The following is a 12,592-nucleotide window of genomic DNA, read 5'->3' as shown; positions in this document are numbered from 1 at the left end:
CCTTTAATACCCTCCTATATGCACTGGAATTTTCCATACCTCCTTAGTAGCATTTAGAAAATTCCACCCATCCAGTAGGTTACATTTGACCTTGCATTGTCCTCCCATCTGGTAACCCTGGAAGCAGCACTTTTTAGTCGTATTAACTATGGTGCCTGGAGACCCAGAATAAATTCTGAATTTCCTGCAGTGATGATAAAATGCTCATTGTTGTCAGAAGACCTGGGGTCTGAGCTTCCTGAGCCAGCCCAGCAAGAAGAAATCAGACAGAAGAAAATAACTTGGTGTCCCCAGCACAGTTTTACCCTGCTGATCCCATTGCCAGTCCGCAGGGAGCAGAGACAACTGAGTATACCAGAGCTATTGTCTTGGGAAACAGATGAGCTGGGTGCTGTGCAGGGCAGGAGCCAGGTGACTGGAGAGAGGAATGTGTGTGTTGCACTGACACACCAGGGAGTCTCAAGTCTAACTTTTAGAGGCCTATGTTGCTTTCCAGGCACTGTACCTCAGAAGCAGAGTGGGATAGAGGTGGCTGGGTCCACTCACAGTATCCACTCCAGGTAGATGAAGGAGATTTTATGGAGGTTGGGTCCGTAAAATGTGGTGACAGACTAGATGTGGAGCATCTAGGATCACTCTCTGGTCCTTGAATATATGTTTGCAAGTCATGGTCAAAGACAAGGGTGCGGGTTATAGTCACCCCCTGTCCACCACATGATTATTGCCATCCTAATGCACCTTGGCTCCTTGGCACTTTCTACCTCCGTGCTTCTTTGTTTTTTTTTGCACACAAAGCACAGCTGGTCAGACTCCCCTGGCTGAGAGCCTTGGGGAGGTGCTCTCTCTTCATTGTCCATGAACCCAGGCCAATATTACAGGAGGAAAGCCCTTTTAGGCCAAGACAGACTGGATTCTCTCTGGCACTTGGCAGACAGATTTCATTAACACTGCTTCCTTACTTAGTGTTCAAAGGCAGCTTGTGTCAGATTCTGTGCATGTGTATAGATAAGGATGTGATCAGATGTGGGCAGGTGACTTTGGGGCCAGAGATAATGTTTTTTTTTTTGTTTTTTTTTTTTTAGATTTTTTTTTTATTTATTCATTTGACAGATAGAGATCACAAGTAGGTAGAGAGACAGGCAGAGAGAGAGGAGGAAGCAGGCTCCCCGCTGAGCAGAGAGCCCGATGCGGGGCTCGATCCCAGGACCCTGGGATCATGACCTGAGCCAAAGGCAGAGGCTTTAACCCACTGAGCCACCCAGGCGCCCCCAGAGATAATGTTTTAATGAACTCCAAAGGACTTATAGAGTAACAGTATCTTAGTAATTATCTTTCCCTTGCATCTTGGCCCAAAGAACCCTATGAACTGGTCTGACCTGGCTCACCACGGGCATAGGCTATCTGGGGAGGGAGGAGATAAAAGGCAAGTATTTCTTTTATCCTCAGAGATTTGGTGGCTAGCCTGGCAATGGGATCTGCCACCAGTAGACAAACACTTCATGTCCCGAGGGAGCATATTGCCTCCCTTTGCTCCTGTTCATGGGTCAAACTCCCTGATTCATTGCTTTTACAACAAAGGATTGTTTTACAATGAGAAAAGGACTGTATCACAGCCCCAAGATGATGTGTGTTACAAAAATCCAAGGATTAGGAAATAATCTCAAGAGTTTAAAAGCAAACAAGACTCACTATAATGCTGATTGGAGAGAAGAACAAAGACTTTTTACTACCATGTCCTGCCTTTAGTATCTATAGGTGGATAAAACAAACTTTGCTTTCTCCTGGGCTTCTGAAAACCTTTAGCCCAGACTGGGACAGTCAGACTTTAGAGGTTATTTCCCCACTCAGGGGAATGGGCAGGCCAGGCTCTCCACTCACTCACATCCCAGACTGGTAGGACCGTGGCCAAATGTGGGTATCCATTCTTTGACACAGAGCATAAGGAAGCTCCTGGTCCAAGCAAGATGAAACCGCCCACAGTGGCCTCTTCACCCTGTGCCCCAGATTACTGCTGTACCTGCCTCCCAGCTGGCATTTCCTCTTGGCAGGTGGTAGTTTGCATAGCTGGCCCAAGGAATGCTGAGGATAATCCTTTTGCTTGTTTCCCTATAAACCAAAGCCCCTTTTCTGTGTCCAATTCATGACCTAGTATCCCAACCCCCCAGGGTTTATTTACATGATATTCATGAGCGGGACAGGACTTTGGGCAAGGTGTCCATCAGAGATCCAGACCCCAGCCTTTTCCTGAATAGGCCAGATCTATGCTTGTGACCCTGGCGCACAGCAGTTAGGTTGCCACATTTGCACTAGTCTGATTCTCCAGTTTCTTTTGCCCAAGAAGATACTAAACAGAGTCCTAGGGCCTTTATTATAGGTCTTCACTCACTTTCGCTGACTCCTCTCTGCAAGATCCATCACAGCCGTTCTTGTCTTCTACTCCTGGAAATCTCATGGAGCTCTTGCAGGATCCGGCTCCCATGTTTGCCACCTCTGGAATGTGCTGAGCCTTCTAGAACTCTGCTTTGCCACATTCTGGGCCTGACCTCCTGACCTTGCCTCACTCTGTTTCCAGAGGCCCCAGTCAGGCCCAAGTGTAGTTATAGGACATGGAGTTCTGGCATTAGGCTCACCAGGCTCATCCTCGATGCTTCCCTTGCAGCCTCCAGAGGGACCTTTCTAAATGGGACTGAGTATACAGGCACAACTAGTGTCACCTTCATTAGGAGCCTTTCCTGACACTGTGGCTGAGTGTGGTCCATCTTAATGTTAAAGCTTCTAACACAAGTTTTTAAATATTTTAAAACAGAATAAACAAAATGCTGACATATTCTCCATTTGAATTCCTTAGTCTGTGCTGTTACCACAACTGGGTCGTATGTGGAGACCTTGAGGATAGAGGTTTTGTGTGGGAGAAGCTCTTGAGAAAATGTGATTCTGTATATTCTTGTACACTTGCATATGCATAGACTATCTGAGAAAGCATACCCAAAATCTGGTTGTCAGTGGTTGTCTCTGGGGAAAAGAATTAGGATTCAGGGTGTCAGAGGAGGGAGGAAGAAGCTTGGCTTGAATACCCTTTTGTACCTTACTAATTTTCTCCCCCAAATGTGTATATATCAGTAAGTCTTAGAAACCTTTCAGATGGCTGTCTGATGAATGGGATTTGCTCATACTTAGAAATGGGAAAAATTCTGGCGTGTGGGTACCACAGCTCAGCTGCTTAGGCATGTCAGGTTGCATGTATTTTTTATGACACTTGATTCATTCATTCATTTATTCAGCATATCTGTATCCAGAGCCCGGTTCAGCCCAGTCCTGGTGGATTGGGGAAGGCTCTTTGAAGAGGAGCTATTCACATTGTCTAGAGCTTGAAGGAAGAGTTGGGCCTATGAAGAGGAAGGGAAAGATGGTTCCAGGCAGAAGGACCAGCAAGAGCAAAGGCCTGGTGGTGACCAGAGCATACACCAGAGCACATCTGATATGATCAGATTTTCTGTTTTTGAAAGATTACTCTGATTCCAGTAGTTAGAATAAATTATAATAAGAGAAGCCTGGAAGTGCACAGACTAAGCAGTGACCTAGCAAAGAGACTGGTAGTCTGAACTAGACAATGATAGCAAGGACTGGTAATGGATCATGGGTCCAGGAGCTGTTTAGCCCTCACCAGGCCTAGAGGAGAACTCGGGTGCCTCCACAGCCCACATCTGGGGAACTGGGCAGCCTTTCACTGAGTGATGGGAGGAGACAGAGCTGCACTTACCCCTTGGATATCAAGGAAGGCTGTTGAGGAAACTCACCCTTGAATCCTGAGAGGTCTCTCAAGTACTGTGCAGAGACCTCAGGTCACCTTACTAGCTGAACACTAACAGACACCTGAGAATAGGACCTATATCTCAGAACCAAGGAACTGATAGATCCCCAAACTGTCCAAAAACACTTAGGAAGGAGCTTCTCTGCTCAGCAGGTGAGTTGCAAGTCCTGGTGTCTGTGGTCCCAGTCATGTGGTGTAACCTTCGTATCCTTTCCCCATAGTAACATGTGACCATTGACATGAAACTCCTAATCCCTGCTCCCTGGTCATGAATTGAATGCATCCAGACAATTTGTGAGGTTAGATTCAGTCTTTAGCATTTTTGGAACATTTTTTTCCATTAGTATAAGTGGTGAAAGGAAGGAAGTATCATTTACTTCTGCCTCAGACTAGAGGCAGGAGCCAAGGATTCTGAAAGTTGCCTTCCATCTAGTGATGGCCATTCATCTAAACCATGGACTAGGGGCACCTGGGTGGCTCAGTGGGTTAAAGCCTCTGCCTTCAGCTCAGATCATGGTCCTAGGGTCCTGGGATCGAACCCCACATTGGGCTCTGTGTTCTGCAGGGAGCCTGCTTCCACCTCTCTCTCTGTCTGTCTGCCTCTCTGCCTACTTGTGATCTCTGTCTGTCAAATAAATAAATAAAATCTTTAAAAAAAAAAAAATAAAAAATAAACCATGGACTAGGCAGCCTTTATTGGTGAGAGTCACATGACCTAGCTTCCTGCTGATGCCACAGCCACCCTTGTCTGTCTGAGAAATGGCTCAGTCCAGGCCCCTCAATGTCCATGTAGAGGTCTCATTCTTAGGCTGTTGCTCCACTGACAATGAGGGTGATGGTAATGGTGGTAGCCATAAGTTGTATTTAATGAGTTCTTACTATCTGTAGGCCCTGTGATAAATATTTAGTGATAACCTGCAGGTATGTGTTACTGTTCCCATCTAACAGAGGAAGAAATTTGGCTCAGAGAGAAAGATGAGCAATTTGCCCCTGATGTCATTCATTAGTAATTAGTGGAGCCCCACATTTAAACTCATGGTCTGCCTGGCTCTAAAACCCATGCTTTAGTTTTTACATTATGTTATCCTTTTATATACATGAAGAAGGTAAATAAGACTGTGAGTCCTGTATTTTAAATACCACCTGTGTTATTCTTTGGAGCTTTTATAGTTTAGAGAAGGGGAGAGAACAGGATTGTATGAGGGAAGGATTGAGATGGTAAGGTAATAGAGAAGATTTTAATGAAAAAGAAAGCTTTACCAAAATTAAAAAGTTAAAGAGCTTAAGAAAAAAAAACAAGGTGCAGAACAGTATAATATGTCACTATTTGTGGGAAAGAAAGGTATACACACTTTTACTTGTGGATACACAACATATCCTTGAAGAAGATCTGAGATTCTGATAATGACAATTGCCTCCAGGGAGGGAAAGTAGGTGGCTGAGGGGGGAGGGATTTATTTTCCCTATGAATCCTTCTTTGCATTGTTTGTGTTTTGCCTTCAAAAACTAAATACAGCTGATTTTTTTCAAACTAAACACTTAGCTGAATTAAATAGTATTCATACAGAGTCCTCTGTACTGAATATTCATTATTCAGGATCCTACAATTATAAGGTTACTTAGGACAGCTGAAGTCTCTCTATGATTTAGAAATAATCACCTATGAACTAATCATTTATAAAAGCTAGCCTCTACTACTAAAAAGATTTTAATCTTAGATATAGAAATGATAACACCCACAAGAATTCTGTTATAAAAATAGAATATAAATGTTGAAAATCTTAAAAACCTATAAATGAGGTTCTATTTAACAAAGAATTGGGAGGCAGCAGGAGATTCTCTACATCTTCCAAAGTGGGACATTAATAAAGTTTAGAGCTGTAAAATCAAGTTATAAAGAGTAAGTTATACTCTTAATATACAGTTAGTTTTAAAGATATACACGGGAGAGACTAAAATTACTTACTAATATGACCAACCAGAATGTGATGGCGAAGTAGGAAGAACACTTCAAAATATGCCATTTTCCCCATCTGTCATATAGAAAAGCCAATAGGCATTGTCTAAAAGTTGATATTATAAGAAATAGTGATTTAGATCTATCAAAAAGCTATAAGGGTTGGGGGCGAGGGGGTGCCTGGATGGCTGAATCAGTTAAGTGACTGATTCTTGATTTCGGCTCAGGTTCTGATCTCAGGGTAATGAGATCAAGCCCGGCTTCAGGCTCTGCACTCAGCCCAGAGTCTCCTTAAGACTCTCTCTCTCTCTCTCTCTCTCTCTCTCTCTCTCTGGGTAACTCAGTTGGTTAAGCAGCCAACTCTAGGTTTCAGTTCAGGTCAGGATCTCACGGTTCTGGGATTGAGCCACCCACTGGGCTCTGCACTCAACAAGGAGTCTGCTTCAGGATTCTCTCTCCCTCTGCCTCTCCCCCCACTCTCTCTTGTGCGTGCACCCTCTCTCTTCAATGAATAAATAAATCTTTTTTAAAAATATTCTCCTTGGGGCGCCTGGGTGGCTCAGTGGGTTAAGCCGCTGCCTTCGGCTCAGGTCATGATCTCAGGGTCCTGGGATCGAGCCCCACATCGGGCTCTCTGCTCAGCGGGGAGCCTGCTTCTCTCTCTCTCTCTCTCTCTCTCTGCCTGCCTCTCTGCCTACGTGTGATCTCTGTCAAATAAATAAATAAAATCTTTAAAAAAATATGTATATTCTCCTTCCCTCTCCCTCTGCCCCACCTCCTGTGCTCACTCACTCACACTAAATAAATCTTTTCTTAAAAAATTAGAAAAAGAACAAATTTTTTAATCTTTTTTTTTTTTTTTAAGATTTTATGTATGTATTTGACAGAGAGAGGAAGAGAGAAAGAGCACAAGCAGGAGGAGCAGGAGAGCGAGAAGCAGGCTCCTCACTGAGCAGGCAACCCGATGCAGGGCTTGATCCCAGGCCCCTGGGATCATGACCTGAGTTGAAGGCAGACACTTAACCAATTGAGCCACCCAGGCACCCCCAAAACAAGAAATTTTTTAAAAACAGTTTATATTTAAAAAGATTGAATCTGTAAAAGAGATCTAGCTGCTGGTATGTTAAAGTGAAATCATGGGGTTACGGTTAACAAAATCCAGACTGACAGAAATTTACAGGGTACAGCTTTTCAGCAAATAAATTGCAAAGAAATGAGGAGACACTGCAGATTGAAAGAGAATTATGGGACACATCAAAGAAAAATTGTGTGGACTTTGGTTCCTGGTTCAAAAAATTAAGAAAGCATTCATGAGACAGAGAACGTAGACTATATTTTTTATATTGAAGAATTTATTGTTAAGTATTCTTTTTTTTAGGATCCATATCTTATGGAGATAGATGCTGAAATATTTTGGATGAAATAATAGGATGTCTGTTATTGACTTCAAAATCACCCAGGGGAAAGGGGAAAAGGCTGGCATATGATATGGAAGAAATGCAGTTAGCCAAGTGTTGTTAATTCTTTAAGGGTGATGGGCACATGGGAGGTTATTGTACTACTTTTAAAGTTTTTGTATATGTTTGAAATTTTCACAATATTAATAAATGAATAAAAATGGTTGAATAACAAAAATGCAAGTGATCTTATGGTGGAAATGGTGTATACACTCTGATCATAACTATCTCAAAACAGGAATGAGTATGGAAGAGGTATTATAATTATTCTGGTGTGGTAGGATGTGAAAACTTCCCTGATTTCCAAATTCTCTGTAGCATAGATTTTCCTTGTATATTCATGAAAGCTTGGGAGGGATTGTTACCTACCCCACAACCCCTCATTGCCTGCACTACTCTTCCTTACTGTATTACTGTGTGAATATCTGTGTTAGCACTTATCTTAGACTTGTAGGTCCGTGTGAGTGACTCCTTGCCTGTGCACTCACTCTTTGAGAATCTAATGGTGAGTGCCTGACATATGGTTAATGCTTGGTAAGTGTCTGTGCTCTAAACTGGTGACGCTGTCTGGCACAGGTTCCAGAAGAGGTTAAGGACAAGGGATGTGGAAAGGGCCCTTTGATGAAGAAGCTCCCAGGAGAGCTTCCGCCTGGAGAGCAGAATGGAGAAAGTAGAGGAGGTTAAGAAGGGAGGCAGCTACAGGCCTGAGGCCGTTCACTCCAAGGATTGGCAGTGACAGACAGGGGAGCAGGTGTTGGGGATCAGAGGTATCCTGGTAACATAAGAGGGCTCCTGGAAGGGATGACTAGGGAGGGAGCAAAGGCTCACATTGTTCGGGCTCTCAGCCCCGATCGGGACTCTGAAGCCTGAACGATTCTTGGTTTTATTCCCCAGGCCTGGTGAGTAACGTCGTGTTCACCAGTCACACCATGGAGCAGAGGCACCCTCTCCTTGTCCAGCTGCAGAGCCTTATCAGGGCTGCCAATCCTATTGCTGCCTTCATTCTTGCAGAAAATGGGATTGTCACCAGGTAACCTTACCAAGTTTACTTCACCCAGTAGGACGAGCCACTTCCTCAGATGCAGCACTCTGTGGCCCATAGGGTCTTTCTCTTGCACATTTATAAAAAAGTGCTTTTGATGTTCTGTAAAAATCAGTGAGAGGACCCCATGTGTCAGTATCTTGTACGTTTTGAGATGTTTGTTTTGTTTAAGATTTTTAAAAAGATTTTACTTATTGAGAGAGAGAGAGCACGAGCAGAGGGAGAGGGAGAGAGAGAATCCCAGGCCAACTCCATGCTGATTGTGGAGCCAACATAGGGCTGTCTCATGACCATGAGACCATAACCTGAACTGAAATCAAGAGTTAGAGGCTTAACTGACTGAGCCACCCAGGTGCCCCAAGATTTTATTTTTAAGTATCCTCTGTACCCAAGATGGGGCTCAGACTTACAACCCTGAGATCAAGAGTTGCATGCTCTACCCACAGAGCCAGCCAGATGCCTCAAGATATTTTTTGTAGATGCATCACATTTTCATGCATTAAAAGATGAAGTCAGGACTCTATCAATATTCCTGGTGTTAAGATGTGAAAGAAATAGCATAGAGAAATGACTTTTTTACTTCATGGACTTGGGTCCAAATTTTAAACTAAAAATAGAGAATTGATGACTGTGTGTGTATGGACCTGTATGAAGAGAAAACATCTGGTCATACAGCACATTTATTTGCTCTACAAAGACATACCAAGAGGTATATGCTTTTTATATAATTTTGACTTTGAGCAATGTAAATATTTTACATATTCAGAAATTAACAAAGAGGGATAAAACTAAATAAAACAAAAAAGTGAACCATCTCTATATCAAAGTAATAACAACCACACACACAGCAGTTAAATTAAGTAACTTTTAAACATAATCCTCTGTTAGAGCCCTGATTCAAACAACATCATTTGTTAGATAAGAAAGATGATAAATAAGAAGTTGAAACAGTGAAGAAAAACCCTGTGAATGGTGGATTTGAATTGTGGGTGTCAGCATAAATTCATTATTTCAAGAAAATGTTTATTTCCTAGCTCTTCCCATGGAAAGGGACCAGAAATACTAATACCACAGTAGAATAAACACCCCCACCTCTAGATCCTGGTTTCTACATACCAGTCCCTAGTACAAGGTATCAGGACTCCTTGGAGAATTGGCTGATTGCAGGTCTAGAGCAGGGAAAGTACAGGTGAGCCTGGTACATTTTGTGCTAAAAAAGCAAGGAGGAGGTACTCAAAGATTAGTAGTGGTCAAAAGGATACCAGAGCCAGCTCAAAAGCTCCCGCTAGACAAATTTGGGACAACTTGAGCATAAGAGAAAAACAAATGTAATAACCAATTATATATAACACATGGAATAAAATGAGTCCATGGTGATACTAAAAAAATGAGGAGGGACAAGACAGTAAATCTCTCTTTACACTAAAAAATAAGGATTTATAGAATTAGAAAGTCATTATTTTGTAACTGTTAGTATAATATAATACTTGATTTAGGCAAGAATCATCAGTGGCTACTAAGAGCAGTGGGTGACAGATTGTTAATGAAAAGGACATTAACTGGTCACAAAGTATCACTCCATGGCCTACTTATTGCTTATGATGAGGGGAAAGTACCTTCACAGTAGAGAGATCTAGTAGACATGACATCGACCAAATGATTAAACTTAGACCAATAAGTGGACAAACTGACATCATGTGCCTCCTTCATATGATACCCTGGGAAGGACACATCACCTGGGTATTAATCTTACCAAAAATGTCTAACAATCTAATCATAAGGAAACAACCAGACAGATCCACGCTGTAGTAGGACACAGGACAGCTGGCATGTACTCTTCAAAAATGTCAACTCTGTAAAAAGAAAAAGTTGGAAGAATTATGCCACATTAAAGGAAAATAAAGATTGTAAATTTAGTAAGCAGTCCTTGATTGGATCCTGGGTCCCCTCTCTGGCAAAACAGGGAAAACTTGAAAATGGATTAGATCAGTACTCCTCCAACTCTAATGTGCTGTAGATCTCTTAGGGATCTTCTGATTCGGCAGGTGGAGTGGGGCCAGGGATTTTGTGTTTCTGATGAGCTTCTAGATGATACCAGCTCTGCTGGTCCACAGTATTAAGTTCCTTGGGTATAATAATGGTATTGTTGTTCTAAAAGAGAATGTCCTTGTTCTTAGGAGAGGGAGGCATACTAAAGGATTTAGGTGTGCAGTAACAAAAAAAAGAAATGCATATGTGCTTGTGCATCTGTGGGGGGTAGGAAGCAAAATGGGCAGGTTAAGATTGATCATCCTAATTAACCTGGGTTTTTCTGTATGCTTTCAAAGGAATGAAGACATTGAGCTGATTCTCTCGGAAAATAGTTTTTCAAGTCCTCAGATGCTACGGTCTCGATATTTAATGTACCCTGGCTGGCAAGTATCATCATTGAAAAGTAGCTAAGATTTCTTTGTAAATGCAATGATGTATTCATTTACAGAAAAAGGAAGAAAGAAAGGAAAGAAGGAAGGGAGGGAGAAAAAAGAAATTTCAGGTGTTCTACAAGGATGACAGTGGCAGCTGGATGGCCTGCCATGTCCCAGCAGCTGCTGGTCTTGCTAGGAGCCCAGTGCTCCATACATCTTGGGCTCCAACTTGGGAGCCTTGCTGGATGTTGAGACTTAGGGAGTGGCCCTGTGGGCACCGAGCATACCATGTTCTTTGTTTCTTCTAGCCTCTAGTGAGGGTGAGGTGGCTGGCATGGACCCAAGGAGTTACAGCCTTCCCAGATGATAGTCGCTCCTGAGAATACAGTCAGTCCTCTAGGGGGGTCCCACCTGACAGGTAGGTTCCCTGCTGTTGTGGCCCAGGGGATGTTTATTCTCTCCTGGCAGCCTCACAGCATGTGAACCTCTCCTCCAAAAGGGAGTGGAGGAGGAAAGACAGTGCCAAGGGCACTGTAGTCATATTAGTGCCAGCATCACTTGAGCACGCACTGTGTGCTTCACATTGTTCTAAGCTCTCCAGGACAGTAGCCACCAGCCGTATTTGGCTATTTAATAAAATGTAAATTAATAAAAATTAAGTAAAATCGGTCTCTCAGTCATACAAGCTACACTTCAAGTGCTCAGTAGTTACCTGTGGCCAGTAGCTACCACATTGGACAGCGCAGATCCAGAACATTTCCATCATTACAGAAATTTCTGTTGGACAGTACTACCTGAAGAGCTCTGCCTGTTTTGTGTTACCTCATTAATCCTCAAACCAAGCCTGCAAGGTAGACTCCATTATTTCCCTTCTTTTTAAGGATAATGTAAGTGAGGCAGCAAGGAGTTAAATGTTGTTTCAAATTCATACAGCTGGTAAGTGAAAGAGCTACATATCTAACCCAGCTTGTGTGGCTCTGGAGCCCGTATGCTCAGCTGCCGTGCTGCGCGTGTTCCTGTATAGAATGGGTAACTGTTTCCGAGGTTCAAGGGAAGACAATTACTAAAGCTTGGCCAGAAGTATTCTCCCGTTGATTTGGATTATCTTTGTTTTCCTTACTCATTCCCCCAGACACCTTTCTATGTCCTCCACACCACCCCTTATGTCACCAGTATTTTATATCAGCAAAGAACTGATTTGTACTATGCTGGTAAAACAAACCAGTCCAATATGTGAAACTGAAGATTTTTAGGCATATTCTAGAAGGAACTTCTGAGTTAGATCATACTTGCTTAAACCGTAGGTGAGTGGATCATCCCTTATGCCTGAACGAGAAAATTATATCTTAGCTAAAAAGAAACGGTGGAGCTTCTGGGTGAAACCTTCCTCTCCCGTGACTGGGGCTACTGACCCTTTTCCTGCCACACCTCTGGGCCTGGTGCGGAGATTCCTGCTGTCTCCAACTAGTGCCTAGGGAAGCACCCATTCTGTAGTCCATGGTGACTCATTCTGGTCATTGTGCACATGAACTTAGCTCAGGGCACAGATACTGGAGGCAGAATGATCCTAGAGAGAGCCAGGTATGAAGTGTTCATTAGAAGGCTCTGTGAATCTAAAGTCTGAAGCCTTCTCTTTACCAGGAAGATCAGCTCTTGTAGAGAATCGGAGTTGGAGGGGCCTTACAATCACCCTTTGGCCCCTCTCCCTTCTGAGTTCCTTCCTAGGAATCAGATATTTTCATCAGACTCCTACACATCCCTATATAATTCCCCCCTTCCTCACTGAGTCAGGGCCCACTCAGAGTGAATAGGGTTTAGCTCTAGATGTGCTTGCTCTGTGCTCTGCATATTCTCAGTCATTCCCCTCCAACAACCCTCTCTGTGCTCCTCTACCCCACCCCCATTTCCCCTGGTAGAAGG

At 43.1% G+C, this 12,592-nt stretch overlaps 1 protein-coding gene across 3 annotated transcripts in view; it reads left to right on the top strand.

Moving 5' to 3' along the window:
• The window catches only part of LOC111141718 (chromosome unknown C20orf194 homolog), a 133,706-nt gene that overhangs the window by 112,289 nt on the left and 8,825 nt on the right, over window positions 1–12,592 (top strand). For all 3 annotated transcript variants that reach the window (XM_022494500.1, XM_022494501.1, XM_022494502.1), the window contains 2 exons: window positions 8,120–8,255; window positions 10,595–10,681. In XM_022494500.1, the coding sequence (XP_022350208.1) occupies window positions 8,120–8,255; window positions 10,595–10,681 (223 nt within the window). The remainder of the gene's footprint in view (window positions 1–8,119; window positions 8,256–10,594; window positions 10,682–12,592) is intronic.

The sequence above is a fragment of the Enhydra lutris genome, unplaced genomic scaffold (assembly GCF_002288905.1).
Source record: "Enhydra lutris kenyoni isolate GAN:26980312 unplaced genomic scaffold, ASM228890v2 scaffoldscaffold6, whole genome shotgun sequence".
Classification (NCBI taxonomy): domain Eukaryota; kingdom Metazoa; phylum Chordata; class Mammalia; order Carnivora; family Mustelidae; genus Enhydra; species Enhydra lutris.
This window is presented reverse-complemented; position numbering and strand designations above follow the sequence as displayed.